Source organism: Gymnoscopelus microlampas (genome assembly GCF_963454915.1).
Source record: "Gymnoscopelus microlampas genome assembly, chromosome: 10".
Classification (NCBI taxonomy): domain Eukaryota; kingdom Metazoa; phylum Chordata; class Actinopteri; order Myctophiformes; family Myctophidae; genus Gymnoscopelus; species Gymnoscopelus microlampas.
In genome coordinates this window covers 22,495,468-22,522,990 of record NC_139947.1, presented here as the reverse complement: position 1 = coordinate 22,522,990, position 27,523 = coordinate 22,495,468, and the positions used below count along the sequence as shown (strand labels likewise).

The 27,523-nt window shown below is 41.7% G+C and overlaps 2 protein-coding genes across 2 annotated transcripts in view; one reads left to right on the top strand and one right to left on the bottom strand.

Annotated features, from left to right (window-relative positions):
- LOC311054384 (guanine nucleotide-binding protein G(I)/G(S)/G(T) subunit beta-1-like) overlaps nt 1-19,259 on the top strand; it is a 40,104-nt gene extending 20,845 nt beyond the window's left edge. Inside the window, exons 2-11 of the mRNA XM_084070304.1 lie at nt 3,941-4,048; nt 6,322-6,360; nt 7,004-7,110; nt 9,853-9,916; nt 10,218-10,380; nt 10,867-10,933; nt 11,592-11,793; nt 12,023-12,239; nt 15,888-16,004; nt 17,048-19,259. Coding sequence (XP_083926430.1) covers nt 3,992-4,048; nt 6,322-6,360; nt 7,004-7,110; nt 9,853-9,916; nt 10,218-10,380; nt 10,867-10,933; nt 11,592-11,793; nt 12,023-12,239; nt 15,888-15,994 — 1,023 coding nt within the window. The 5' untranslated portion in view covers nt 3,941-3,991 and the 3' untranslated portion in view covers nt 15,995-16,004; nt 17,048-19,259. The remainder of the gene's footprint in view (nt 1-3,940; nt 4,049-6,321; nt 6,361-7,003; nt 7,111-9,852; nt 9,917-10,217; nt 10,381-10,866; nt 10,934-11,591; nt 11,794-12,022; nt 12,240-15,887; nt 16,005-17,047) is intronic.
- A 4,620-nt stretch (nt 19,260-23,879) lies between these two features.
- Nucleotides 23,880-26,672, bottom strand: LOC311053540 (general transcription factor 3C polypeptide 3-like; the record flags this gene model as incomplete). Its single annotated transcript, XM_084069143.1, has 1 exon — nt 23,880-26,672. The coding sequence occupies one exon, from the start codon at nt 26,670-26,672 to the stop codon at nt 23,880-23,882; it is 2,793 nt and encodes a 930-aa protein (XP_083925269.1).
- Between the last annotated feature and the right edge of the window lie 851 nt (nt 26,673-27,523).

Genomic DNA, 27,523 nt, shown 5'->3' with positions numbered 1-27,523 from the left:
CATTTCTTTTTAATATCCAGAGGCTCATTAGCCTGCCCTGCTCAGCACCATATAGAAAGAAGAAATGCCTATGAAACACTGTTTATGTGTGTGGAGTCAAATTTCACTTCCCTCTCTCCTTGTCACGGCGTTGTGCTGGAGATGTCAGAGCCGATAGGCCTGGCTGGAAAATGTGAAGTCTGCTTCCCTCCTCCTCCGCCGCCTCCGCCTCCTCCTCCTCCACCACCACTCTAAAAATAGCCGAGTGAGGGAGAAGGCAGCATCGTACAGGCGCTGTGTCTGTGGGGCTGCCAGCGGTTTTAACACACTACACCACTGACACACAAGAGACCACTCTCTATATCACACCTCTGCCGACCATTGCAAAGTCCCCCCAGTCCCCCTTGTAAAAGCAATATCACAAACATCACCAATAGACAGACTTGTAATTTGGTCATTCATATCCATCAGATATTTCTTGGTACTTATTGAGCCATGTATTGCCATTTTAGTTGCAGGGCTGTTTTATATTTTGTGTCGCCAAGATTTGTAAGGGGCACAGGGCCTAAAATTCATTTTTCAAAATGGGGGGGATTCCCTCCTTATATGCTTCACGTACGGGGGAGATTTATACACTTAATACACCAGTATTTATTGTTCTGGTGTTTTGTACAGAGCGGGTTTCCCTTCAGATTATGTATTTACGCTTTAAGCCTTTGTCGTACAACAGTGTCACGCTGCAAGCCCACAGCATGCTGCGTTGTGAGCTTGTACGTCTGCTATGTTCACCACACGACACCGTCGTACGACGAAGCCTAAACCAGGCATTACCGTAATTCCTCCAAGACTCGTTCGTACATGGTAAATCTTCTTTAGCGTATACAGTATGACACCCACACTCCCTCCTACTCCTGCAACCCTGGCTGGCAGAATTATTGTAGCGACAAATCACAATACAAACATTTTAAGGATTGCCACACATATTTCACCAGCAAATTAAAATGATTATATTTGCTTTGGGATGGTTAACATTGTATTTTGGGACGGTTCTGGGACACTGGTGAAAAAGGTTAGTCTGGTGCCCTGCTAGAACAAGTTTTAAAGACCAGACATGAAGAAGACTCGCTTTTACAATGCGTTACTTTCAGCATTCTGCCCACACTATAATTGCATGCACACCTGGAACTGTTAACACGTCAAAGCCTCTAGCTGCGTCATTGTGCTCTGAAAAGACAGACATAGGCACATTTTGGTTTTCATTAGTTTGATTTATTTCAGGAGAGCTTAGGGGAGGCCATTGTGGCCATCAGGTTTGGAGGAGTGAAGGTCAAGGATTTTGAGGGATGCATTGCCATTTTTGCACTCGAATAACCCAAGCCTTAAATCCGTTGTTTAGACGAGCGCCTTCATTTTACCTCTGGGAACATGCATGTTTTGCAAATGCACAAGGGTTATGAATTGGTATGGTATTTTCCCCTGTTGTGTTTCCATTGTTGTTCAGGAAGATGCTTACCTGCCTGCATAGCTTTTGTTTCAAAGAACACTGTGGTCAGTTAAACTGGCTCTGACGGTCAGGGCTCATTACTGAGAAGATGGCCTGCAATATTACCATGGGACATTTTTATCAACAAGATTAGAGGTTTAAGTCGCATAGCTTAGATGCAGACCCATTTAACCCCACTGGCCAATCAGGTGACAGATAGCTGCTGAGACTGTCAGATGCTTCAAGGACAAGGTCTTCGTTCAGTAGGTGTCGACACTCCCCAGGGCAGAGGACCCATATCGAAAATTCAAGAGGAAGAGGGAGGTAAGGACTAGATGTAGTCAAAAAAAAATAGTCAATTGTGGGGTTCTTTGGAGTTGAATGAGACAAAAGAAAGGACAACGATCTAGTCCTTTTGTAGTAGAAACTCTAATGGATTTAAATTGACGTCATTTAAAATAATTAACTATTGCATTGATAAAACTAGAAAGGCCTGAGAATGGGCAGTAATGTACATGCATTTTGTAATTATTATTTACAGGCTTGTGATGAGGTCCTCATTTGTACCTGTACTGCGGGTAGTTGGAATAGTGGATTGATGCCGTGTTCAGCATCCAATAGATTGATGGCATGTTTGGCATCCGGTAGATTGATGCCGTGTTCGTCGGCGGTTTTGTTGCCATCAGGCCATCCTCAACAACGGACATTCTTCCAAGCCAGGAAGCGACCGCTCTCACGGTGTTGCCACACATTTCCACCAAGGTACACTTCAGTATTTGTTTTCCATTTTGTCGCCTTTCTCTGGAGAGTGAAAGTGTCGGGGCTAAGCATGTTGACCAGAGGATTGGGGTCAGCTGGATGGCCACTGCTTTCAGGATCATCAGCAGGTTTTGTCTTAACCGGATTTGTCTTGGAGGAGCTGAATCAACTGTGTCCCAGGATTACAGGGATGACATTGGTGGAGGGGAGTTTAGAGGCCTGTCTGACCAAAGGGCCAGAGAGCTGAGAACTTCACCTGAGCACCTTGGACAACAAACCGCTGGTCGAACTACGTGTGGGTTCCACTCACACGAAGAAGCCCTAGTCAACCTCTCCGGCAGTATGTTTCATACAATGCTTGTCGTGTGGTTTTTGCAACTTGCAGCGACAGTCAAGGAATGGCCATCAGTGTTGGCGAGATATTTGTCAAACAGTTTGCTGCTGTTGGGGAAGGAAGAGAAAAAATATTTGTACAACTTCTTCAAAATGATGGCCTTAACGCAAAACTGCAGAATGCTTGTTGCTATGGATGCAGTTGCATGGGCATTTTAAGTAATTTACATAGTCAAGATCATTTGTTATATATATATATATATATATGTGTGTATCTATAATATAGATATGCATATATACATACATATAATATGTATGTATGTATATATGTGAATCGACATGAAATAATTTTGTATAGTCTAAATCAGTTGATTTATGATTTACCACAACAATATTGCACAAAAATACTGAAAATAGCCGATATACAAACTCTCAACGCATTACGTTTGTACCTTGGCTATATATGCTATATTTTTTGAATGGGGGAAAAGCTAACCTTAAAATTGATTAGCGTTTTTTGTTTTATAATCTATTATATTTATTAGTTCGATTAACTGTTGCACACCTAATCGAGTACTCAAATACTCTGCATAAATAAAATGGAAGAATACGGTCTGAAATGAACATCCAAGTGAAAATGCTATTAATGTTTTTGAACCGATATGCTTTTCTCAAATCTGGTTACACTAAAGGCTCATCCTGTCAGCTGACAATATAGCTATAAACGTTTTATTAAACTGTTCAATGAATGATGTGTTGAGAATCAGTATGAGAATTCTAACCATGTAAATGATATTGCTGTCAATGCTCATATCACCAAAATATAATAAAAATAATGTATAACTAAGTTTTGCGAAATAGAAGAAATGTGATTACTCGAATGCTGATATCCAAATCGAGTAATCATGCCCTCCATAGTTGCTAGATAAAAAAATCTGTCTGGCAAGGACAAGTCTTGAGCTCTTTAGAAAGTGTTGGCTTTGCAGAGCACAATTGTGGGCATACAATCCTGCAATTTGGAACGCTTGCTATATTACGTTCTAACAAATGTCATTGTACAACAATATTGCACAAAAATACTGAAAATAGCCGATATACAAACTCTCAACGCATTACGTTTGTACCTTGGCTATATATGCTATATTTTTTGAATGGGGGAAAAGCTAACCTTAAAATTGATTAGCGTTTTTTGTTTAGAGTCAGAAATCTCAAGCATTATATAAAGCATAAAACCTGCACGTTCTCTCATGTTAATCTATTAACAGCTGTGTTCTCTACCAGGGTTCGTAGGCCACTTGCCTGTGTACTACACATTGACAATAGATTTGCAATAAGTTGTGTTTGAGGTCATGTTGAGCTCATCCTTCTCTCCTTCTCTTCCCCCAGATCAGTAAAGAGTCAAGGCGGCGGAGCGAAGCACACCATTAGGAGAGGAAAATGAGCGAACTGGACCAGCTACGCACGGAGGCCGAGCAACTCAAGAACCAGATCAGAGTAAGTCATCTTTTGTTTTGTTCATGCTTGCTTTTACCCATATCGATGTACATGGTGCGACTAAGTTGTAGTAATATTTCTAAGTCAGTTTGTGTGCAAACCTTTGACAAGTGCAAGAACAAATGATTGAGTTCTAAGCATGCATAAATTGATTTAGCTCACATTAAAGGGTTCTATAGTAATGCAACAACTTAATCTAAGCATGATGTGCATAAATTAAGCAAATTGTTTTTGCATCGCAAGTAAAATTATGAATTACAAGGTATACATTTATATTTATTTTGTATGTTTTTTATGTAGCGTTACTGAATGCCCTTAGTGAGTATAGTGTTAACGTGTGGCCTACCCCCCTATGATGACACAAACTATTGTTCATTGACCAGTGATGTATTCAGAAATATGCACCTTCCAGTTGAATATCTAATAGTGAAAATGATTGAAGGCGGTAGGGGTAGAAGGAGAAAAGAAATTCTAGCTTAAACCCTGATTGGCTGGTCTACTGTACATATCTTCATGTTTGCTGTCTATGTCCGCATGACTTATCTTAACTAGGCTCTGCCAGTCTATTCCTGGCAATAAACACTTATTGCTAGGAAAAGACTGGCAATAAAGACGTGTTGCTAGGTGATACAGGTATTTACTTTAACTTTTTTAATTTATTTTATTTATACATAAAATAAATCCTAACGGATTAATGCAACTTTCTACTATTCCCCTTCATTTTTACATGTCTACTATGTTATGAACCTGCTAATCAACAGCTTGGCTATGCTGTGAGAAAGTTATTACTAACCTGCTGATCAACAACCTCGCCATACGCTGTGAGACACTTGACCATCTTCAGGCTGTATTGTTGGGTTGCTTTTGTGTGTGTATATACAGTACCCAGAGCAGATTGTGAATGCTCTGCAGTAAGGTGAGGCCTCTGTTGCATGATGGCGGGCATTTCACAGAGCATCTTCATTTATTGCCTCAGCTAGTCGGCTGTGTTGAATTCGTTTAGTTAAGTAATAAGTAAATATTACACCCTCAATATACATCTAAAACCTGTTTAGATATTACATACTGCCACGAGCGCAGGCAAAGCATTTCTGGTTAAAACGGATAAAATATATCACTATAAGCAAAGGTAGCAGCGGAGCAGCAGTGTTCCAATAGTGGTCACGGTACTGCAGCTTCACAGCTCGGGAGATGAGGCTTTGCGTCAGGTCAGACAAGCTCCTGTGTCTTGGTGGGTGATAAGCTAGCAGTGTTCATGTTAATTGGTGTTGTATGTCATAGACAACTGATACATGACTGATGTCACAGGCTGGCCACATGGAGTCCTAGATCCACATTAGAGCCACACCTTTCCCATGTGAACCCGAGATCCACATTATCCATTTGGTTTTGTTCAGCAGTTTACCCCCTTTTTTTGGTGCAAATTTTAGACCGCACTTCTAAATTGACTTGGCATTGTAATGTTCACAGCTTTGGTTCACCATCACAGGCCACTTAGTCCTCTTGATCTGATGACAATTGGTTGCTAACATCCACATGTAAAGGTGCACAGTAAATCGAGTGTACAAAAATCTAACCGGGTCCATTTGTTACACTCTCAATTATAATTGGATAAATGACACTGGTGGCTTTACTGTGTACGTAAAATGGACTTCATACCTTGTGAACTCATAATTACACCTGTCAAGTTTTAATTGTTTTATCGCAATTAAGAATTTATTTTGAGGTCAGAAAAAAGTGACGTCCTCGGAGGCACAGGGCTGAAACTTCATCGTCATCAGTGATTAAAATGCATTCCCTGCTGGATGTGGAACTAGGCTGACTCAGATGGGACGAGGAACCCAGTACATGCTAGGTGTTCCATGGTGCCAGGTCCAAACTGACAGCTGTGATTAGGGCTGTCACGGTCATGAAATTTTACTTGACGATTTAATTGTGTTCTTGGCATTGAACATTGGAACAATGGAGTAAAAATCACATTTCTGTTTGCCTTTTTAGGTTTGGAAACTAGCTCAGGGCAGATATGACGTGCCGCATCACAATGCGTTTTGAATCTGCTATTTCCATTTATGTTTGAAAATGTATGACACTGACATGTTTTTAACATAGAAACGATTATGATGATTACCAGGTATGCTAAATAATTGCGATTAACCCAAATATTTGTGTGACTAGGCAATTATGTAATAATTGTGACAGGCCTAGCTACGATGACCCCTGTGCTAAGGTCGTTTTCATACAGATAGTGATGTGATTGTGTCACTGTGTTTCAGGATGCCAGGAAAGCGTGCGCTGATGCTACCCTCACTCAGGTAAGATGCCTGGACCGTATTTATTTAACAATTTTGACAGAACAGATCGCAACAGTACCATTTTACCCTCATCTAAATTAAAGTTGTTGTTTTACTGTATAAATTAGAGATGCGTGAATCAGATTCAGAGTTGTATTATATCAAAGGATGCTGTAGCATCCTTTGCATACAATTGGTGGCGTGTGTCTGTCTGTCTGTCTCCATGTGGGGACCAAAAATCCCCGCCAAGATATTAAGACCTGTCAAAATTGACCGTGTGTGGGGATATTGCTCTGGTCTCCTGGGGCACTACAGTCATTCTCATGGCTATGAAAGATTTTAGAGCCAAGGTTACAAAAGTGAAAGGTTGAGGTTAGGATTAGGTATTTAGGAGTTAAGTTTCGGGGTTAGGATTAAAAATGGCAAAAAATGCTACAAATGTCATTTTTAATAAAAAAAGAATGCTTTTTAGGTTCCCACAGGGATAAAAGAAAATAATACAAATGTTTGTTTCTGTGGGTGACTCTGAACATGCAAAACTACTTGACTGGGTTATATTACACTAGGTCAAGGCCACTGGGACAGGAGGTCTGACTACACTAGGTCTATGATTTATAAAAATTGTTGCCTCAAAGTAATTTTGTCTGTCTCTCAACGTCTCCAGATCGCAGCTAACGTCGACCCTGTTGGCCGAATTCAGATGCGCACTAGACGGACGCTGAGGGGGCATCTGGCAAAAATCTATGCCATGCACTGGGGCACTGACTCAAGGTAATTTCATTCAGGCACAATTTGTCCATTAACTGAATAATAATCCCAGCTCTCCTTCCCAACTCCAGGAAATGGCTTTAAAAAGCAAAGTAAAACATATTTAAATTGTGGATGCGATGGTACATGCAAACGTGTGCAGTGCACCTGCCCTCTGTGTGTGTCTATGCACTGTGTTTTAAGGGCTGGGGTATGCATGTGAGAGAAATGACTCAAAAGGGAGTGTTTTGTTTTTTCTTCCTTGAGAACTGTCCCAAATGTCTTGCACACCCCTCACCGTGGCAACCAGCAAACTAATTACTCTAGCGCAGGTGTGCTGCCGTCCACAGAGAACATGTTGGCACAAACCAATCCCCTGGCAAACTGCTTTGTCACCTCAGTATGCAGCATCTCTCATTTTCCAAACCTCACCTTTACCACTGAGCTCACCATGATGCAATGCATAGAGCTAGATAACTTAATTTCTCCCCCTGTAGTGTTTGTGATTTCTGTCTCTCTAAAGGGACCATAACCATTTAAACCCTCGATACTTGTCCTGAGTTGGCTCTATACTTTGTGCTCTGTTTTTGTCCTTCTACACCAAACGTCTTTGCCGAAAATAGCCGATCTACAAGCTCACAATGCGTCTGCTATTTTTGTCGAATGTGACCCCCAGAAAAGGGATGCTAGGGTTCATCTTCAGGTCTTTTATTGATCCACCTGCCGTGGTGCAGCCACCCAGAATACAGGGCAGAAAGAACGGTGCTGTATCAGCCCCCCATGTCCTCGCTACTATTTTTAGTACCCTAGTGACTCGCCTTGAATTTGCAGAGAATCAGGCTGAGATTAAACCTATCCTACTGGCAAAAGATAGCCATCATATAGCCGTCTCTGACCAATGCTGACATCAGTACCATTACGTACCACCTACTGTACTCTATGGACGTAACATGCAACAGAAGGAGATGCATCAACAGTTAACCTTTTTTTAAACTAAAATCCTTCATCCTCATTGTTAAACTAACAATGAGGGTTTTCCTGTGTAGAAGTATGGCTCAAAGCTAAATTACAAGACTAACACTGACCTTTATAAGGGTTTAAAGCTGCTAACATACTTCATATTGGCAGGTAATGTTTATTTTACTCCCTTAAGTCTTTGTTCACAAGTCTTTTAGTCATTTTGAAAGTGTCAAGACTATATTCAGGGGTTGTAAGGTAAACAAAAGAAAGGTTTTAAATGAAAAAATTCCAATCAGTAAATGTAGCCCCATCGCTGTGCTAATCTAGCAAGGTGAGAGCTAATTAATTCTTCAACGTTATTGGAGTGTGTTTGGAAAGTCAGATAATGCGTTGCAATCTCTGCTAAGCATCTTACTCTGGTAGAAAAAGAGTGGAGCGTGACAGTGGTTCAAAGGAAAACTTTGGCAAACAAATCCCTTTAATTTTTTGGGGGGGTCAACAGATAGGGCTTGAATTTAGGACAGAGGTCAGGCCTATTGCAACAATCAGTACATTTTTGACCCATATGTCACATTGTAACAAATTGTCTTTTTCTAAACAAGATGAGTGACAGTTTAACTTACAGTTGTCATCTTAGGAGTAGGACTACTGGTGCTCACAAGAGTGCTCCTCTCATCATTGGCCTGAGGATGGTTTCAGGAGCCTCTCACTTCAGACTGAGCTCGTGCACAACGGGTTCTGTTTGCACATCAGGTCTGGGGCTTATGACGTAATACTGTGATGCGTTTGCTCTCTTGTGACAGAATCTAAAGGAATATATTTCCTGTTCCTAACTGCATCCCGTGGGGTGGTCTTGAAAACAACACCAACAAGAGGAGTTTGCAGAATTTCCAGTTTCACCACAGCATTGCTCCTTCAGATGTGAATTCTGCTATTTTGTCCCAGGCTTTAATTCTCTGGTGTGGCGCGGTGCAAGCGTGTGTGCTGTGCTCTCTATCTTGGTAGTTAAGATTTGCATGCTCCCAGTAGGCTCCGATTGGAGCCACCCACCCCTGTGTGTGTGTGTGTGTGCGCTGTTCCTCCTGCTCCTCTGTACGTTGGGGGACTCGTCGCTGTGGTTACTCCTGTTTGATTCGCTCAGATAGCAAAGAGAACAGGCACCTGGGAGGTCTCTATAAAATGCAACAACATGGTGCATCTCTACAACTGAAGCCTGCATCTGTACTAAAAACGGGCCTCGCTCACAACAGTTTTTGCAGGTTATTGAAGACAACAAGGTTCAATTTACACTGGACTCAGTACTAGTGGGTACTGGCCCACCACCAGTACTGAGGTAGTCTACTCAGTGTTTTGGTCATGCTGCACTTTGAACCTGGCATCCCTATTTTGGCAAAACATTTTCAATTTATTTTGAAAATCTACAACACAATGCCTTGTGAACTTGTAGATCGGCTATTTTTGAAATAGGACTTAAGTGGTTAATCAGTCTGTGTTAAAACACCAATTACATCACACCCTGCATCCAACACTAGCGATTTAAAATGCAACACTCCTTTTTACAAGTATATTCTGTCTATTACAGTAGATAGGGCGAGATAAGTAAAGAAATGCGCCTGTGCACCTCTGTAAAAGCATATCAAAAAGTTCTATGTGTGGGCAGGTAGAGTAAGATGGGGAAAACTGTCGTGGCAGCTCTGGAGGATACAGGGTTGTGCTTGTGCATCATTTTGGACTGATGGCGGGATTGGCGGCTGTTTGAAGGAAACGGACAACTACTTTAATCATTGTTGTTTTTGTCTCATTCAGGCTTTTGGTTAGTGCCTCCCAGGATGGCAAACTCATTATTTGGGACAGCTACACCACAAACAAGGTAGGAACGGCCATTATTCTGAAAGTGTGAGGGGGTGTGGTGTATTTTCTGAGCGTTGAGATAACCAGTTACGGCATCGTGTGCCAAGCAATCTTAGTGTCTCGGTGGGCTACAGCCCTTAACAGTGTACTCTAAAATGTAATGAGGAAGTAATGCATTTGAATATTGCATATTGTATATATGTTCTATCTAGAGTTCTAGGCCCTCATTGCATGTCCTATCTTTGTCGCTGATCAAGTCTTTGTTCAATTAACACTCAGGATTTGTACCATTTTAATATTTGACCCCTCCATTCCTCCAGGTTCATGCCATCCCCCTCCGCTCATCCTGGGTAATGACGTGCGCCTACGCACCCTCCGGCAACTACGTGGCTTGCGGAGGGCTGGACAACATCTGCTCCATCTACAACCTGAAGACCCGCGAGGGCAACGTACGCGTCAGCCGTGAGTTGGCCGGACATTCAGGTGAGCGGGCCCAGCTAAGATGTACCGTAACACATGCAAGCTCCAATCCGAGTCCCAGGTTTCCCTTGCTGTTCTCAACTGAAGCCTAAGCCTTGACCTTAAAGATAAACCACAGCCCTATTTTCTCTGTACAGTATCAACGATTCCCAATTTGTGGGCCGCAGGGGTATTGCAAATGGGCCACCAAATATATGGCAAAACAAATATTTTAATAATATAATGATATAACATTAGTATTTTCATTGTCATTCCAATAAATAAGAATTAAATATACTATCTTGATTCCATTGATCCAAGCCGTAACTCAATCGATTGATTCATCATTAAAATAAAAATATTCTGAAAATGGTTGTGGCCGGTCAGATGGGTGGGCCATGAATGCTTTAAAGATTTTCACGTGGGCCCTGATCCAGAAAAGGTTGGGAACTGCTGGTGCATGTATATAGTATGGTTTTAAGTGACCTGTCTGCAACTCATTGCCATCAGGTTACCTGTCCTGCTGTCGCTTTGTGGATGACGCCAACATTGTCACCAGCTCTGGAGACACCAGCTGGTGAGTAGAGAGCACTGCACCCACACTGCTGAGGGTGGTCATGCTACTGGCACTTCACTTTTCTACCTTGTTTGTGTGAATTCCTACAGTTCCTACAATTGCCTGTAGCAATTAGTGGTTATCGCATTAGTCAGAAACCACCCATTATAAAGATGGAATCCATATTAAACTTTAATGAGTATAGCCAAAAATGCACTTATTTGGTTTGGCTTTTCGCAAAAACCAAAGCACTCCTTCTTTTGTACACTAACCGTAACAACCGATGAGAGCCATTTGCTTGTAGTTAGCCTCTTGGTGCCACCCATATCTTCTGTTATGTCTGCTTCAGTTGGAGCCATTAGTAAAAGTCATTGTAATGTTTCCAAGTAGTCTACTCTGCCAGGACTCGCCTGTGGTGCTATAGTTAGTTCATTCTCCACAACCTACTTTTAAGCAATATTGTATACTTTTTTTATGCTTCTCTGATTTCACATTGTGAATTAAACACTTAAATCAGGCTATGATGAAGTTAATTCAGCTCTATGCAGTTGCGTTCCTGAGAAAGGCCACCGCTTCTAGAAAAAAAGACCGTAACGGCATGGAAGAAGCTCATAGTCTGTAACAGCTGTTACTATCATTCAACCATATCACTGATGGTGTCCCAATCCCCCACCCCCAGTGCTCTGTGGGACATTGAGACCGGTCAGCAGACGACCACATTTGCCGGCCACAGCGGTGATGTCATGAGCCTGGCCCTGGCGCCTGACACCAGGCTCTTCGTGTCGGGAGCATGCGACGCGTCCGCCAAGCTGTGGGACGTCAGAGAAGGAATGTGCCGACAGACCTTCACCGGCCATGAGTCGGACATCAACGCCATCGGCGTAAGTCTTTACACTTTTGTCACTAGCTTCTACTCACCATATGTAGACACATACATATTGCATTATCATTCACAACATTGATATGACGTTTAGAGATGTAGTGTTGGAACTTGACAATGAATTTTTTGTCCAGAGATGTTTTTTCTAAACTTAATTCAAATGGTGTCTTCTGTTTATTATGCATATTTTGAAGTATCAGGATTAAACTCTCCCAACATCTCTTCCTCAGTTCTTCCCCAACGGCAACGCTTTTTGCACGGGCTCGGACGACGCCACCTGCCGGCTGTATGACCTGCGCGCCGACCAGGAGATGATGGTCTACTCACACGACAACATCATCTGCGGCATCACCTCAGTCTCATTCTCCAAGAGCGGCCGCCTGCTGTTGGCTGGATACGACGACTTCAACTGCAATGTCTGGGACACCCTCAAGGCCGACCGTGCAGGTGAGCCACACGGTCCAGGGGGGAGGGGACGCGTTTTTTAACCGTAGAAGGACTTACATACACATTACATACCGGAGGAGTGTTACAAGCCCACAGGCCCCATGAACTGTGGTGTCATTTGAGTGGAATAGTGTTTTCCAGACTTCCCTAGTCTTAAAGGAAGCATTTTATCCCCTGGTAATTTGGTCGTTTTAGAACTGGCCGTTGATCAGTGGGATGTACTTTGCTGTGACTTCACTAAACCTTTGTTTAGGTTTAGTGAAGGGTTAGTAAGGACCAGGGAGTCGTCCAGAGAGTGAAGTGTGGTGTATAGCACTTGGTTAAGCATGGTCATGTAAAATATTTATGGAGCTGTACAAATTGGTCTAGAAGTGGAGGTGACATTTGAACAGACCAGTGGTCTTGAGCAGATGATGCTCAAGACCACACCATTTGGGAAGACCACTTCCCAAATGGTGTGCCTTGAGGTTTTGTGACATCACAAATTATTATTGCAATACTGTGCATACTGGTCCAAACAATTGGGGGGGATGGATTTTATAATTTGTATATATCAGTACTTTTTGCACACCTATTATCCAATTAATATAAACGTTTTTATTTAGCTTAACGAATGAAAAAAACAAAGTGTGGCTTGAAATTTTGACTCGTCTACTCTTGGGCAGATTTCTCTTTTAAACCACCGGTCTAAAACGCAGGTTATCAAAGTATAAGCCAATTGGACAGAGGAAAAAAGTAAGAAAGAATTACATTATATATTGTATGTATGCATGTATAAAGAGATTATTGTGTAAGTTCAAACACTTTTCAACCCGGTGCCCATATTTTGCTCATGACATCGGGTATTTTCAAAGTTGTAAAAAAATTGCAGATCTGCAAACTGCAATGCATTGTGAGTGTAGATCAGCTATTTTATATTTTTATTTTTATTGTTTTATGAGACATTTTGCAATATGGGAGCTGAAGCCAGAGGCTATGGCTATTTGGGAATCCTTGGCATTGGAAAGGTTTGGGAACCCCCTGGTCTAGATGTACAGTAAAGTGGGCGGGCATTTAGAATGCAGTATTTTGACGTGTGGTGCTGTATTGCAGCATGCAGGAAGGTTTTTTTCTTCCCGCTAGAAAGCAGTGGTGTCAGCTAGCCCAGGCCAGGGTTGCCTCCTGCTGAAAACTGTGGTCTCTGTTTTCATATTTTGGCTTTAAAAAAGGACATATTGAGTTATACAATCTGATATATTTATTCTCTTAGGCAGATGGGAAGAAAATGCCTTTACTGTATAATTGTGAGAGCAGAGTGGGTGCAGTAGAACCGCTGCTGCAGCCTCCCCCACCCACAGCCTCACCTGCACTAAGAGCGGAAGAGCCCCCTGCCAAGACATGAATACTTTACAGCTATTGACCGCATAGTATGTTGTGGATCAGATGAGAGACACATCTAGGCCAGGCTGCTTCCAGATTATCAGATTATCTGCAGATGTATCTGATCCATCTGCAGACCAGGGTTATTACAGTTAACTAAAACTAAGATTATAAAAGAGAAAAAATAATTTCATTGACTGAAACTAAAATAAAGAACAAACTCTAAAATGAACAATGTAAAACTAACTGAAACTGACAACATAGAATTGCATGTAAAATCATTGTTTTTTTTTCATTTTTTTCCACCGCCAGGTCATGCATTCATTCTTTCATCCTATCTATTTAGCTTAATAAAAACAAATTAATATTTAAAAACAAACTCTGCTGAGTGCTGACAAGCACACACAAGACCGATATTAACCATTGCTAGCAAGATATTTTTCTCACCCTGGTGGTGAATCATTGCTACACAGCAAAGTCTGTAGGGTTCATTTTACTGTTTAGCTACAGTATTGCCTTTTTTCTTTTATCCCATCCCGCAAAACAGAGAAGTTCATGAGGTAAAAGAATTATACAAGCATAAGACAACAGTCGCTGTGACAACACTCCTGTCATTTTGATCCTATTTTAGGTGATGGGGTGTTGAGTTCCGCATAGTGGTACTTCTAGGTATGTGCAAAAGTCCCACACCCCAGAGTCAACCTTATTCTGAACAGGCCTATCCAGGCTGTATGGATAGGCTTAAGCCTAATTTATACTTTGTTGAATGAAGGTCTACAAGCTTACAATGTGTTACGGCAGCGCGGTAGCACACACAGATAGAAGGTTCCAGGTGCTATCCCTGGCAGGAGTGGTATTTCTCTGTGGAAATGTGCAAGTTCTCCCCATGGTTGCGTTTTTTTTTTGGGGTACTCCAGTCTCCTCCCACACCAAATGACATGCATTAGGTAAATACTCCGGCGAGTGCCCTTGACCAAGGTACTGGCACTACATCTGGAGTAGTCCCCGAGCGAGCGCTGCACAGTGGCTGCTCACAGCCCAAGTAGTTAGGATGAGTCAAATGCAGAGGACAAATTTAGGCGGTAAATATAGTACACCTTTACTTGTGTGTGCTTGTAGATCTGCCACTTTCGGTAAAGGACACAGTTGTGCAACATGTTATAGTTGGGTCAAGGTCTGCCAGATGTTGTGGTTCTTGAGCGTGCCTGTAGAAGTAGCAGACATTTTGCTGTGCTTCAAAAAGTAATGTCACACAAAATCCATCTACATGTGTATATACGTTTGGCAATAATTTAGACATAATTGCAGATTTTGTCATTAACCCTTTAAGACCTGGAACTGTGACATTTTTTTATTTGAGCTAAAAAGCATTATTTTACACTTTGGCTATTGAAAAATAGCAGATATACAAGCTCATAGCGCGGCACAGAGTGCCGCGCTATGAGCTTGTAGATCTGCTATGTTTGAAAAATCGTGAAAATGTGTGCAAATCTTTGAATATATATATTTCTAAAGCGAATATTTTTAACTCAAATCTTTGCTTCTGGGGGTCCCTGGAACAACATATTTTGATGGGGGTCCGCAGTCAAATGCATATAATTGTGGGGGTCCTTGACATGAAAAAGATTGAGCACCACTGATATAGAAACATACGTTTTTCAGAATACTGTTGGGATTTAGGAGACGTGTAGAATCGGCTTCAGGTCTCAATGTGTTAATGGTAGTTTAGGCATGCATACAGTATGTATGTATGGTCTGGACCTATCGCTTGAAAGGTAGCATGTACTGTACCCCCGAGCAGATCCCTTTTATTGGAAGCCGTTATGTGTATTTTGGCAAACATGGGTGTATCGCCTCAACCTTTTGTCCTCATCATCCAAATCGATTGTCGAGCACACTGAATTTCTCCCCAGATTATCTCACCATCATGGCTGATAACTGTTTTTAACCCAGTAAGACCGGGGAACGCATCTGTGTCATTTTTAGATTTCTTTGTCTATTAAAAAAATAGCAGATGTACAAGCTCATAGCACGGCACCGACAATATTTGCCTCTTTGGGTTCCTGGAACAAGATTTTGAGTAAAAAATGTTTGCACAAATTTTCACGATTTTGTTTTTTTAAATTGCCAAAGAAATCTAAAAATGACACAGATTCTTTCCTGGTCTAAATGGGTTAAATATGTTACGAGCACGGGTGGTGGCCCAGAATGTTGAGCCAGAAACTGGCCTCACGGTGCATCTGACAGCTTCTGCTCTCTCTTTCTGTTTCTCTCTCTCTCTCTCTGCAGGTGTCCTGGCTGGGCATGACAACCGTGTGAGCTGCTGCGGTGTGACCGATGATGGCATGGCTGTGGCAACAGGGTCCTGGGACAGCTTCCTCAAGATCTGGAACTAAGAGTCTGAAGGTAAGCGCCACTCTGCATTCCTCACACAAACTTTTCACCCACCCATCAATCACTACGACCTAAAAAGTACAGTAATAATTGAAATTCAATCTCTCTGTATCACCAGCATTTTTCGAACTCCCTTAATTAACGACATACATCCATGATTTATGTCTTTTTATATGCTTATAAATCAGACTTCTGAATAACAGAGATTAAGGGGGAAAGAAACCGGGAGAGGCATTTTGGTGCATTATTCTACACAGTTGATGGATATATTGAAAAAGAGAACATTTAGAAACCTTCATTCATTGAAGATATTGTCATTGTCGGGTGGAAACCTTGTATGTCCAAAACTGTTACTTTTCAGGAAATGGAAAAAAGAACCTGTGTTCCAATGGATCCAATGTAGTTATTATTTCTTCACAAGCTCTTGTTAATACATGACATTGGTTCAATAATTATAAAAATAAAAAAAAAATGTTTTTGACACTCTTGTAGGGTATTTTAATTTACCAAAAAAAAGATACAAGGGTTCTGCCCGACAGCTACGATAAGTTCTTACTTATCGTTGCTGTCGGGCAGAATCCTTATATATATTGGCCAGCCTTTCTTAGATGAGTTGAAGAAGCAGTCGGCTGCTCTATGGTGAAGCCGGGGCTGCTAAATGGAGCCCAGCGTGTGTTTTTGATTGTGCTGCCATCTGGGGATGAAAGGGTTGCAACAGCATGGAGACTTTCTTTTATTGAACTGGAATATGTCAAGGTTTCTTTAGGCTAATTAATACTTTGTTGAACAGTCATGTAGAACATCTAAAACATAGTTTCAACTAATTTCAATCCAACCCGTCAAAACTCTTTCCAGTTGAAAATACAGCTTTTGCCCTATGGCATGATGACGCTGATGTTTTGACAACATATAAACTGGCCTTTACCCCTTTCGCCACTGCAGGGAATAGAATCTGCATTTACTTTTATTTTTGCAACACCTGCTTGAATATGAGTTCTCCTGGTCATTTCTGTTTTAGTGATCTCCTACCAATGTCTGTCTGTTTCTTTTTCCAGATGGCGTTCAGACTTCTTTGAGTGGAAGACCATTCCAACATCACAACGTTCGATTTTTATTGCATATCCAATCTCCTCAAAACACCCACGATACTGACTCCAACCCCCAACCCCAAAAAAACAACAACCTGCCAATGGCAAAAATTCTCTTTTCTCTCCTTGTCATTTAAAAGAGCACAATTGTCTATCACTCACTCAGCTTAAAAAAAAAGAGGAATCCAGTGGGTTTGAACATGGAACAGAGCATTCCTCCTGGGACCATCGTCTGGTATTGTAGTCAATTTAAAAAAAAATATGAACACTCACTCCTGTCCCCTCAGCCCCACCTCTGTCACCACCGCCATGAAAATGTGTCACACATCCTTAAGTACTCTGTTTTGAGCGAAGGTTATTTTACACGTCAGTGATCTAACTCGCAATAGATTTTTGGCCACATGTTTTATTTTTGTATTTTATTTTTCTTTATTTTTTTCTCAGAGAAATAGATCAGTGAAGTCACATTTAAAAATGGGGATGGAAAGCTTTTGTTGTATATCTCGTAGTCTTTACCACACATTTTTTTAAGATTCTGTTGGTAGATTAACAAATTAGACATTTGAAAAAGGCGAGTCATGTTTTTTTCCAAAATTCAGCTTTATCCACTGGAGACTAAAAAAGAGGAGAGAATTTTGAGCTTCACCAGGGAGTCCTTGAGCCACATTTGGGGGTCAGGCCCTTATGTACATTTAATCCCCCAAATCCTTTTACTCTTTCTGGGTTGTTTTTGTTTTGTTTTGTTTTTTCCCCGTCTAGTCCACAAATCTTTGTTTGCACAAAAATTTTAACTTTGCATATATAGAGTAATGTTTAAAGAAAAAAGTTAACTAACCAAGCACATGCTGTTTATGATAACGAATGCTCGTTTTTAAAACGAAAAACAAGACATTTTAACCATTCTTTCACCTTTTTTTGTCTGCTGACAATTTAGAATAATCAAATGAAGATTAACCCATCAGGTCATAATTTCTTTAATTTTCTTTCATTTCTTTCCTTTAATTTTTTTAAATTTCTTCTCTGTTGACCATGGTTGGGACCGTTGATGTGATGAATTCGTTTTTATTTCTTTTTTTCCTTTTTTTTCCTTCTTTTTTTTTGGTTGGGTAGGGAGTACCTCCACTTTATGCCCCGGGTTTCATTCCGGAGGTTTCTGTTTTCAACAGAGGTGCCCATTCTGTGCTTGGAAATGCAGTTAACTACTCTGTGAATGACATGTTGTATAAATCAATGTTTGAAAATAATGATATTGAGAAAACCTTTTAAGTTAAAAACGGAAAAAAAGATTTTGGTTGTCTGCCATGGGTGGGTTAACTCTTAGAATCGCATGCTGTAGAATTGCTTAAAGGTGCATATGGAATTAAGTCCTTTGATGTTTTTCTTTAAGAAAATAACCTGTTGAATATATCATTACAATGGTATTTATATCGGGTTTTCCTTCTTTTTTTCCCCCTCTTTTTCCTTTCTTGGGGCTACTCTGTGCATACATGATTCAATTGAAATGTCAAAGCTATGCACTTGAGAAGCAAACACCGCTACATAAACGGTTACTTGGTCCATACTTGGGAGGGATTCCACAAATTAAGATGTAATATAAACATTTGAAATGTATACACGTACATACAAGCATACACACATACATTCACACGAGCATACACAAACTCAAATGGAACAAATAAATTTTCATTCCTTCTGTAGCAAACAAATTCCACTTACGAAGAAAAAAAGCATTTTATAACGAACAGGTTTTTTTTCTGTCCTTTAATAAATAAATAAAATGGAAAAAAAAAAACTTGCAGCATCTGAATGGCAGGATTTTCTGTTGTTCCCTTCTCGTAAACAAGAGACGCTCTTTCTTTAGCAGTAGTGGCATTTTTTTCCATTCTGTTTTTTCTCTGCGACATTCTGTACAAAACAATGTGCTGTAATTGTGCGTTAGGCCTGGAGTTGGCAAAACAAATACAAATAAAAAAACATAAAAAACATAATTAAATTCCCTTTTCCTTTTCTCTCTTTATCCATAAAATAACTGTAGAGCTCTGCACCCCTACTCTTCCCTTTTCACCTTTTGTATTTAATTTTAAAGTCAGTCAGTGTACAACCGAAAGCTGGATGCAAGATAGAAACTATATTAAAATGTACTGTTATTTAAGATGTAATAAAAAGCAGTTTGAGATGACTTACTGTGTTGAGTGTCATTCCACTGGGTTTACCACTGAAGTTAGAATGTTGCAACACTGTTTGATTTCCTTGTAATTACGTTCAAGTCAAATAAACAATTTCTTATTCACTGTTAAATCAGTTTGTTTCTGTTCCGTCATTGGGTAGAAAGACAGGTTTGGACTTTGTATTAGCATTGATATACATTGCACTTTTGTGCACTAGAAAGCACACGTTTTCAGTCACCCAGTAGGCACCATTGATAATCTATGGTGCATATTGTACGCAGAGCGAGTTGAGTTTGTTTGCCGTTCCTCAGTTTGTGTGGATGCAGGCCACATTCCTACACACAGGTTCAGGCGGGGAGATCATCAAATTGGGTTTGACAGGCCTTTACGTAGCGTAAAGGTGAGTCAAAGCCAACTATTTGATGATCTCGTAAATTACGCAAATGAGAAGTGAATTTAACCGGGTAGCCACCAACACCACTATTGAATATTGATAGCAAAGTTTTAACCCATTAAGACCTGAAGCCGATTCTACAAATGTCTTCTAAATCCCAATGTTTCTATATCAGTGGTGCTCAAACTTTGTATGTATTTGGCCGTCGACCCCATCTCAAAATGTTTTGTTCCAGGGGCCCCCAGAAGCAAAGATCTGAGTTAAAGGGTAAGACCACTTTGGTAGAGGTTTGGGCTGTGTAGTTACCTTGCCATGATGTAACTCCAAAGGTGGGCAAGAAATAACAAATAATTGCTCCATTGATTAGAAATTGAGAATTCAAAATATGCTCCTCATTGACATTGTACGGTAAAACTGCTCTCAAAGTCACTCTTTTAGCACAAAAACGAACGCAAACAAAGTTGATTCGGACAATATAGAACATCACCAAACCCAGTACTGTTTTTTTTTTATTATAAAAATGTCAACTTCCTGTTGATTTTGCCATTTTTAATAAGTAGAAAACCCGGACTGGTGTGGTATATTCAGGACTACAAGTAGTTATTAAATATGAGAATATTACTACCAGGTTATTTTGCTATGACACATTAGTGTAATAATAAGGAACTAGATTAAAGAAATTGATGACTCACTCAAAATCTACTGTGCCAGCAAAGAGGACAGAGGTTGCCTAATAAAGGACTAATCAGTCCTCACATTTACATAGAGATGTGTGATGAGTACATCACCTGATGAAGCTTACGATACGATACGATACGATACGATACAACTTTATTGTCAGCTTTCACCGAAATTTGCTTTGTGTCCATGACGTCACCGTTCAAGATACAGGCAGGACATACACAAAACATTACACAAAGTACATTACAGGACATACATCACAGAAGCAGACAGAAACAAGAACAGTAGAACAAATCCTCTTGGTTTACCGACTTTGGTTTAAAAGCAGAACAGACTGATGTACAAAAGAGTTCTTTAGCCTGTTTTTCTTATATTTAGGGACTCTAAACCGCCTCCCGGAGGGCATCAGTTGATATTCATCATTTAAAACATGTAAGGGGTCAGAGGAGATGCTCTTTGCCAGTCTAAGCATACTATTGATCTGGGCCTCTTTAAAGGAACGTAACACAGCCTCGACTGGCCTACCAACTATTTTAGCTCAGATCTTAATTTGGCTATACAAATTAAGCTTCAATGGCTGACTGAAATACTTTGATAAAGAACAGAGGGTAGTCATCAATGTAAATAGCACTAATCATGTGTTCCTCTTTTTTACTGATTCTCCAAGACAGGTCAAACAGTTGCTGGAAGCCAAAAAGCAAGCTTGTAAGAAACATAGATAAGATAATATAAAGTTGAGTTGCAGTATTTTTCCCTGACTGTGAAAAGCCAAAGGTCACCAGACTTAAGCAATGGCTAATGTAAATGTAACTTTTTCTAAGTAGACTCAGGATGAGAAATAGTATGATATTCTAATATAAAACTTAAAACCTGTTGAATATACATAAGGTACATTGTATCAAGGATTTCTACTTTTACTGCTTTAATAAAAACTAGACTAAAAGTTTTACAGATCAAAGATCAATTCTAGGTATTGAAATATATATATTTTAGTACAGATAAGTCACAGTGGACAATTGTTTATTTACACTAAAAGCTCCAAACATGAAACTGTATTTTAAATAGGACTGTACGAGTGGAACTTTGGTTTACAATGATTTAAGGGAATACTTTTTGGTATTATTTTAATGTGTGTGAAATATTGAATGTGGATAATTGAACGAAGATTTGTTTAACTAATGAAATTAAGTAACAAATGTATTGTTTGTGATATATGCTTAAAAACTGAATACTGTTGTGCCCGCATACTAATTTGTTACACACCTCCCGGCAGCGGCTGCTGCAGGGAGTTAGAGCTTCTGTGATTGGATAATCATTCTGTCAATGAGAGGCGGGTGTTAAGACCCCGCCCCGGAGGCAGTAATGTGTATAGGCTAGTATATAGGCACTGACATTAGACAGAAACAGTGCGCAGTACTACATTGGCCTGGTACCTTGTTCGTCTTTTTGACAATAAAAAGTGATTGTTGAAACGATTCCTCCGGACTCCTCGAAACTCGTGATTATTCCCACCAGGAGACGTCTCCTTTTCCGTCTTTCAAACGGGCTTAGACACCACACTGGATCGGTGGATCCGGATCCAGATCTTCAAATAGTAAAATCAACAGGAAGTTGCCCACCTTTCTTGCCCACCTTTGGAGTTACATCATGGCAAGGTAACTACACAACCCAAACCTCTACCAAAGTGGTCTTACCCTTTAAAAATCACACCCAGTGTGAAGTGGGCGGTGTGTGGTCATCACAACATGACTCACTTTAAAAAAGGATAAATGACTTTTTTTAAAGTCCATACTGCTATTCATAGGGCTGCACATGTGTCATGTGTTTCGCTAGCCAATCACAGTCCTGAATTTGCAAAGTCAGCCATTCACATTACAGTTAGTGGTGATGACACTAGCTGTAATGTGATTGGCTGACTTTGCAAAAGTATCGATTTGCATTAACAATGGAAGGGTTAGGGGGTATACACATTTTTTGGTCGGTGTCCAAAACTCACTTATAGGGGGCGGCTACACCGACCCAAAAATGCACACATTTTCACGATTTTTCAAAAATAGCAGATCTATCTACAAGCTCGTAGCGCTGCAAAAGCGGTGCCGCGCTATGAGCTTGTATATCTGCGATTTTTGAATAGCCAAAGTGTTAAATAATGCTTTTGAGCTCAAATTAAAAAATGACATAGATGCGTTCCAGGTCTCAATGGGTTCTAGCAGATGTGAAATGTAATTAATTCAAATTGAGCAACTACTATAACCTTTATAACCCTTATTTTTTATCATCTGCTAAATATTGCCATTTTTGACCTGAAGAAAGTTGTTCAAGCTTTTATTAGCACACACCCTAGCTACTGTAACACTTCTGACCTGATTACCAGACGTCTATACAGCCTCATCAAATTACAATTCAAATCCCCTCTCAAAGTCTTTTTACAAAGTTTATTTTAATACTTTATCCTTTTCATCGTCTTTGCCAAGCCATTATGTTCCGTGTGTGTGTGTGTGTCTATGAGCAGCTAATCTTGGACACCGCTGGTATCAAAATGCATGCAAACTCCCAATAGGCCAAGGAAGACACCACGTTTTAATCTGTGTCCTATTCCGGCGTAACTATAGCAACCAAGATGAACCTGGATGCATGATATTCTAAAGGTTGTCACTAACACTCGTTTTTTTTGCTCCTTTCCTTTGCGAGAGGTATTACGTTTTTTTTAGAAACCTCAATAAGAACAACTATCTACTTCGCAAGAACAATGTTGGAATAACCAAGATATTGGATGAAACATAGTCTTTCTTTACACGCCTAGATTAATGTTTCAGTATAGTTGCAGCTGGAGGGACAGGAATGATTTGACAAGATTAGTAGATCTCATATGCCAATTTGGTGCCAATTGGCTACTTATCATAGCCTGGTCTGAGGTTATTCATGCAAATAAATAGCATTGTCATTGATTGATTTTAATATAAATATTCTGAAATTCTCACACACACACACACACACACACACACACACACACACACACACACACACACACACACACCACACACACACACACACACACACACACACACACACACACACACACACACACACACCACACACACACACACACACACACACACACACACACACACACACACACACACACACACACACACACACACACAATCATAACACTTTGAATACAACTGTGTGAATCATAAAAAAATAAAAGAGATGTGGTTTCCAGCGTGATCTATTATGAGAGTGACGACACTAGCGTTGACTCTCATTGTAAGAATGGAATGCAGAAATTCTCGTTCTATGTCAATGAGGAAGTTCCAATGTTTGGAACTATAGCCCACAGCGGGCTATAGTTAAAACCAGTGGCATTAAAGTTATCTCGAGTCTCACCCCATCCCACACAATGAAAGCGCCTTGTATTCAACTGAACCTTCAACCTTCATTGAGCATAGAACTGAACAGGATGTATATCTTATTTATTTCAAGAAATTACAGTCTGCATTGACCATATAACTGTATGACTATAATGCATAATTACACAATATGTGTTCACTTATTATATGATGCAGTGGGTTCTGATAAGTTGGCAGGCCATTTCTGTGTTGCCGCTGGCCTGGTAGATAAGGGACAAGTTGAAGGCAATCTCCCTCTTCAGATCCACCTGGTCATGAGAGATACCCTCCAGTGTGGGCGCAGGTAGACTCAGGGCCTTCTGGTAGTAGTGTATAGCCAGGTGCACCAGGCCCATTTGATGCAGGGCTCTAGCCAGGTTGTACATACTCTCCTGGCATTCTCCACGTAACTCTACGTAACGCCACAGGAATGAGAAACCCTGCACTAGCAGTGGATGTCGTTTGGCAACAAACTTCTGTGAAGCCATGTGGAAGAAGGTTAGGCCCACAAACAGGCTGTGGAGAGGGTTTTTGGGCTGCGTGCGGAAGGCCTGCACATACTGACCCAGAGCGTGCTTGAAGCTGCCAGACACCAGGGCATTGTGTCCACAGAGTACACACAAGGCGAGGTTGTCTGGGTTCTTCAACATCAGCCGCAGACAGAAGCGGTGATGACGCTGGTCTTGAGAATTCAACGTCACCTGGTTGAAAATGTTCCAGAGCTGAGGGCATTCGACCTTGTCCATCAGCATCAACCTGATGTAGTCATAAGCCCGGCGGTAGTTTTGGTCAAGGAAGGCGGCTGACAGGCCAAAGAACTCCAGCTCCTTCCTCTTGGCTTTGTTCTCGTAAAAAATGACAAACTCCATGGATGAGTCGACCAGCAGCTCAGCCTCTTTGTAGCGCTTCACCTCATTTAGTGTACACACACAGCACACCACCAACTGCCACCAATCCTCCTTGGACAGCATACTGGCCTTACCCATGATGTTCTGATAAGCGGCTTCCTGGTCATCGACGTCTGGCGGCACAGTTTTGATCTTTACCAGCTTCAGGTGATGTTCACCTGAATCGGACGTTAGCCGCACACACACTTGGGCACGCTGCATGGCTACCTTCAGTAGCATGGGCAATATGATGAGCATGGTGTCTATGTGCTCCTGTACTCTGCCCAGAGTCTGCAGCAGAGTTGAGCGTTGAAGTAGCAGCTTCAGCTCTTGCTGAGTGGCTGAGGAGTCCTGGGCCAGTGTGTCAGGGTCATACATGGGTTCGAGAGCCTTCAGAGCATTGTCTGGTTGGCCCAGCTGCTGCTGCAGTGTAGACAGGCAGAGACGGGCTTCAAGGTGCTGGGGGGCCAACTGCACTACCTTGCTGTAGCTCTCTGCTGCTGTCTCAATATGACCTAACGCCTTAAAACACTCTGCGTGTCTAAGCCAGACCACAGCCAGGTTGTATTTGGGAAATGTGGCCAGGGCAGAGAGGAGCGGCAGGGCTGAGGTGTACTGGCCCTCCTCCAGAAAAGCTTCTGCTACGTCCAGATACAAATCTCCTACATCCTCTGGACTCTGCTCCATTAACTCTGTCAGCAGTGCTTCCAGGGGTTTGAATATGCGCTTGTGTATGAGACAGACCATAAGTTTGGCCCTGATGTCCACCGGCACAGAGTCTGGTATCTCCATCTTCTTTATTTCTCCAAGCTCTTCTTTTACCACTTCTGTCGTCGACTCCATAGCCTCCTTCTTCTCTCCTTCTTCCTTCATACTCATCAGCTCCATCTGCACTGATGTGTCTGCTTTACTTTCATCCCTCACCAACACTATGCCACAGAACTGGACCAGAATCTGCATGGCTTTGCTGTGTTGGTGGTTGGCGATAAACAGCTCTGCAGCCATGTTGGTGAGCTCATCAGTGACGAGGTCAGGGTGCCTGTATAAAGCATCCTCCATCACGCCCAGGGCCGAGGGCAGGTCATTACGCTCATAGTACCTCTTAGCCAGATCTTTGGATAGCTGGATGAAGTGCTGTCCATCCTCCATTGGTAACAGTGACAGGATGCGACGGTAGCCGTCCATGCACTGCTTGTGCTCTCCAAGCTGCATGTAGAGGCTGGAGCGCTCCCACAGGAAGCGCACATTGGTGGGGTCGTATTTGACGGCCTTGGTGTAGCAGACCACAGCCTGCTGTGTGTTCCCTTGCTCCAGAGACGTCTCTGCCAGTTTTGCCCACTGCTCGCAGTCTGAGGGGTTGAGGTGAGCTGCAATCAGCCCAAACTGCAGCGCCTTGTCCATGTCCTCGTTGTCTTCATAGATCATGGCCAGGGTTGAAAAGGGCTCATAGGCCAGAGGAGCCTGCCTGATAATCTCCATGCACATCAGGATGGCATTGTCCTTCTCTCCTCTGGCATAGCAGATGTTGGCTTCCCCCATCAGGCCCCGCAGAGCCCGGGACAGCTTGCTACGATGACGACGCTCCATTTTTCTGTTCTTTCGGTTCACGTCCATTTCCAGGGCGAACACATCCCCCACACTTGGCTTCTCCATCGCCTCCTCATCCTCCATGTCCTCTTCCTCCTCATCCTTCACCTTCTTTCTCCTGCTTCGTCCACCTCGCCTCTTCCCCCCACATGCCACCTCCTTCACATTATAGTCCTCGTCTTTTTCATCATCAATGTAGCTCAGAGTGTCCGACTCGTCGTCGTCATCCTCTTCCTCCTCTGAAGACGGCTGCTGTGCTCTGTCTTCAAACATGGAGGTGAATGCCTGCTGGACCATAGGGTTGACTTCCTCTTCTACATTTCCCGTTTTCCTGAGGCTTTGGCCAGAGGTTGTGGGCTGAGCATTAGCCTCCTCCCCATCGTCATCTGAAGACAGTCTCGCTGATTCTCTCCTTTTGTCGAACTCCTCAAATGTGATTCTTCCCTCTAAGTAGTCTATGAGTTCAGCACTGAACCCTGACATGATCCCACTGGTCCCTGCTTGTTATTAAAGCAGTTGTGAGAGGTAGAATATAACGGTTACCAGTACACCTAATACATGTAGCGCCACGTGACATCAGTGCGCATAGATCTTGCTAGGCTATTGCTGGCTGAGGCATAAACATATAGAACACAAGAACAATAGATGAGAAGAATGCATAATCATTTAACAGGACAAGCCCTCTTGTTTAAAAACGAAGATGTCAGAGCCACCAGCCACATTGAAATACTACCAACTCCTCAAGCTGATTGGTTGAAACAGTTGCCCATATATGGACATCCACAAACTCTCCCATGTTGGTGCATCAGTGATGTCATAGACTGAGATTATGTTTTTGTCTGTAGGTCTGTGTGTCGAGGGCTTATCTAGCAAACAAGTGGACCTATCAGCGCCAATTTCTTGTACACATATAGGCCAAGGAAGAACCTGCACAGACTTCCACATATTGTATATATATTTTGAAGCATTTCACTTTTAATTGGAATCGATGGAAATGGAAATCAATGGAAATCAATGGTGGTCGAATCATGCTGAAATCTTTCCCAAATATGGAGTCATCACAGATATGTCATAGATGACTGACATCATAGACTGAGTATGGGATCAGATCAAAATCAATCAAAAAATGTGTCTGATCGGATCAGGTTACGTTACACTGTCTTAACGTATTGTGTTGACTGAATGGAGTTTCCCCTGTCCTGGCGTAGATATACGCTGCCCTGAGCACATCTTTCTAGCTGTTTACTTTGCTGCCTCCTGGCATTTGAGAGGGTCAGTGAACTTAACGTTTCTTGGCGTCCACATCACCAAAGACCTCTCCTGGGATGAGCACA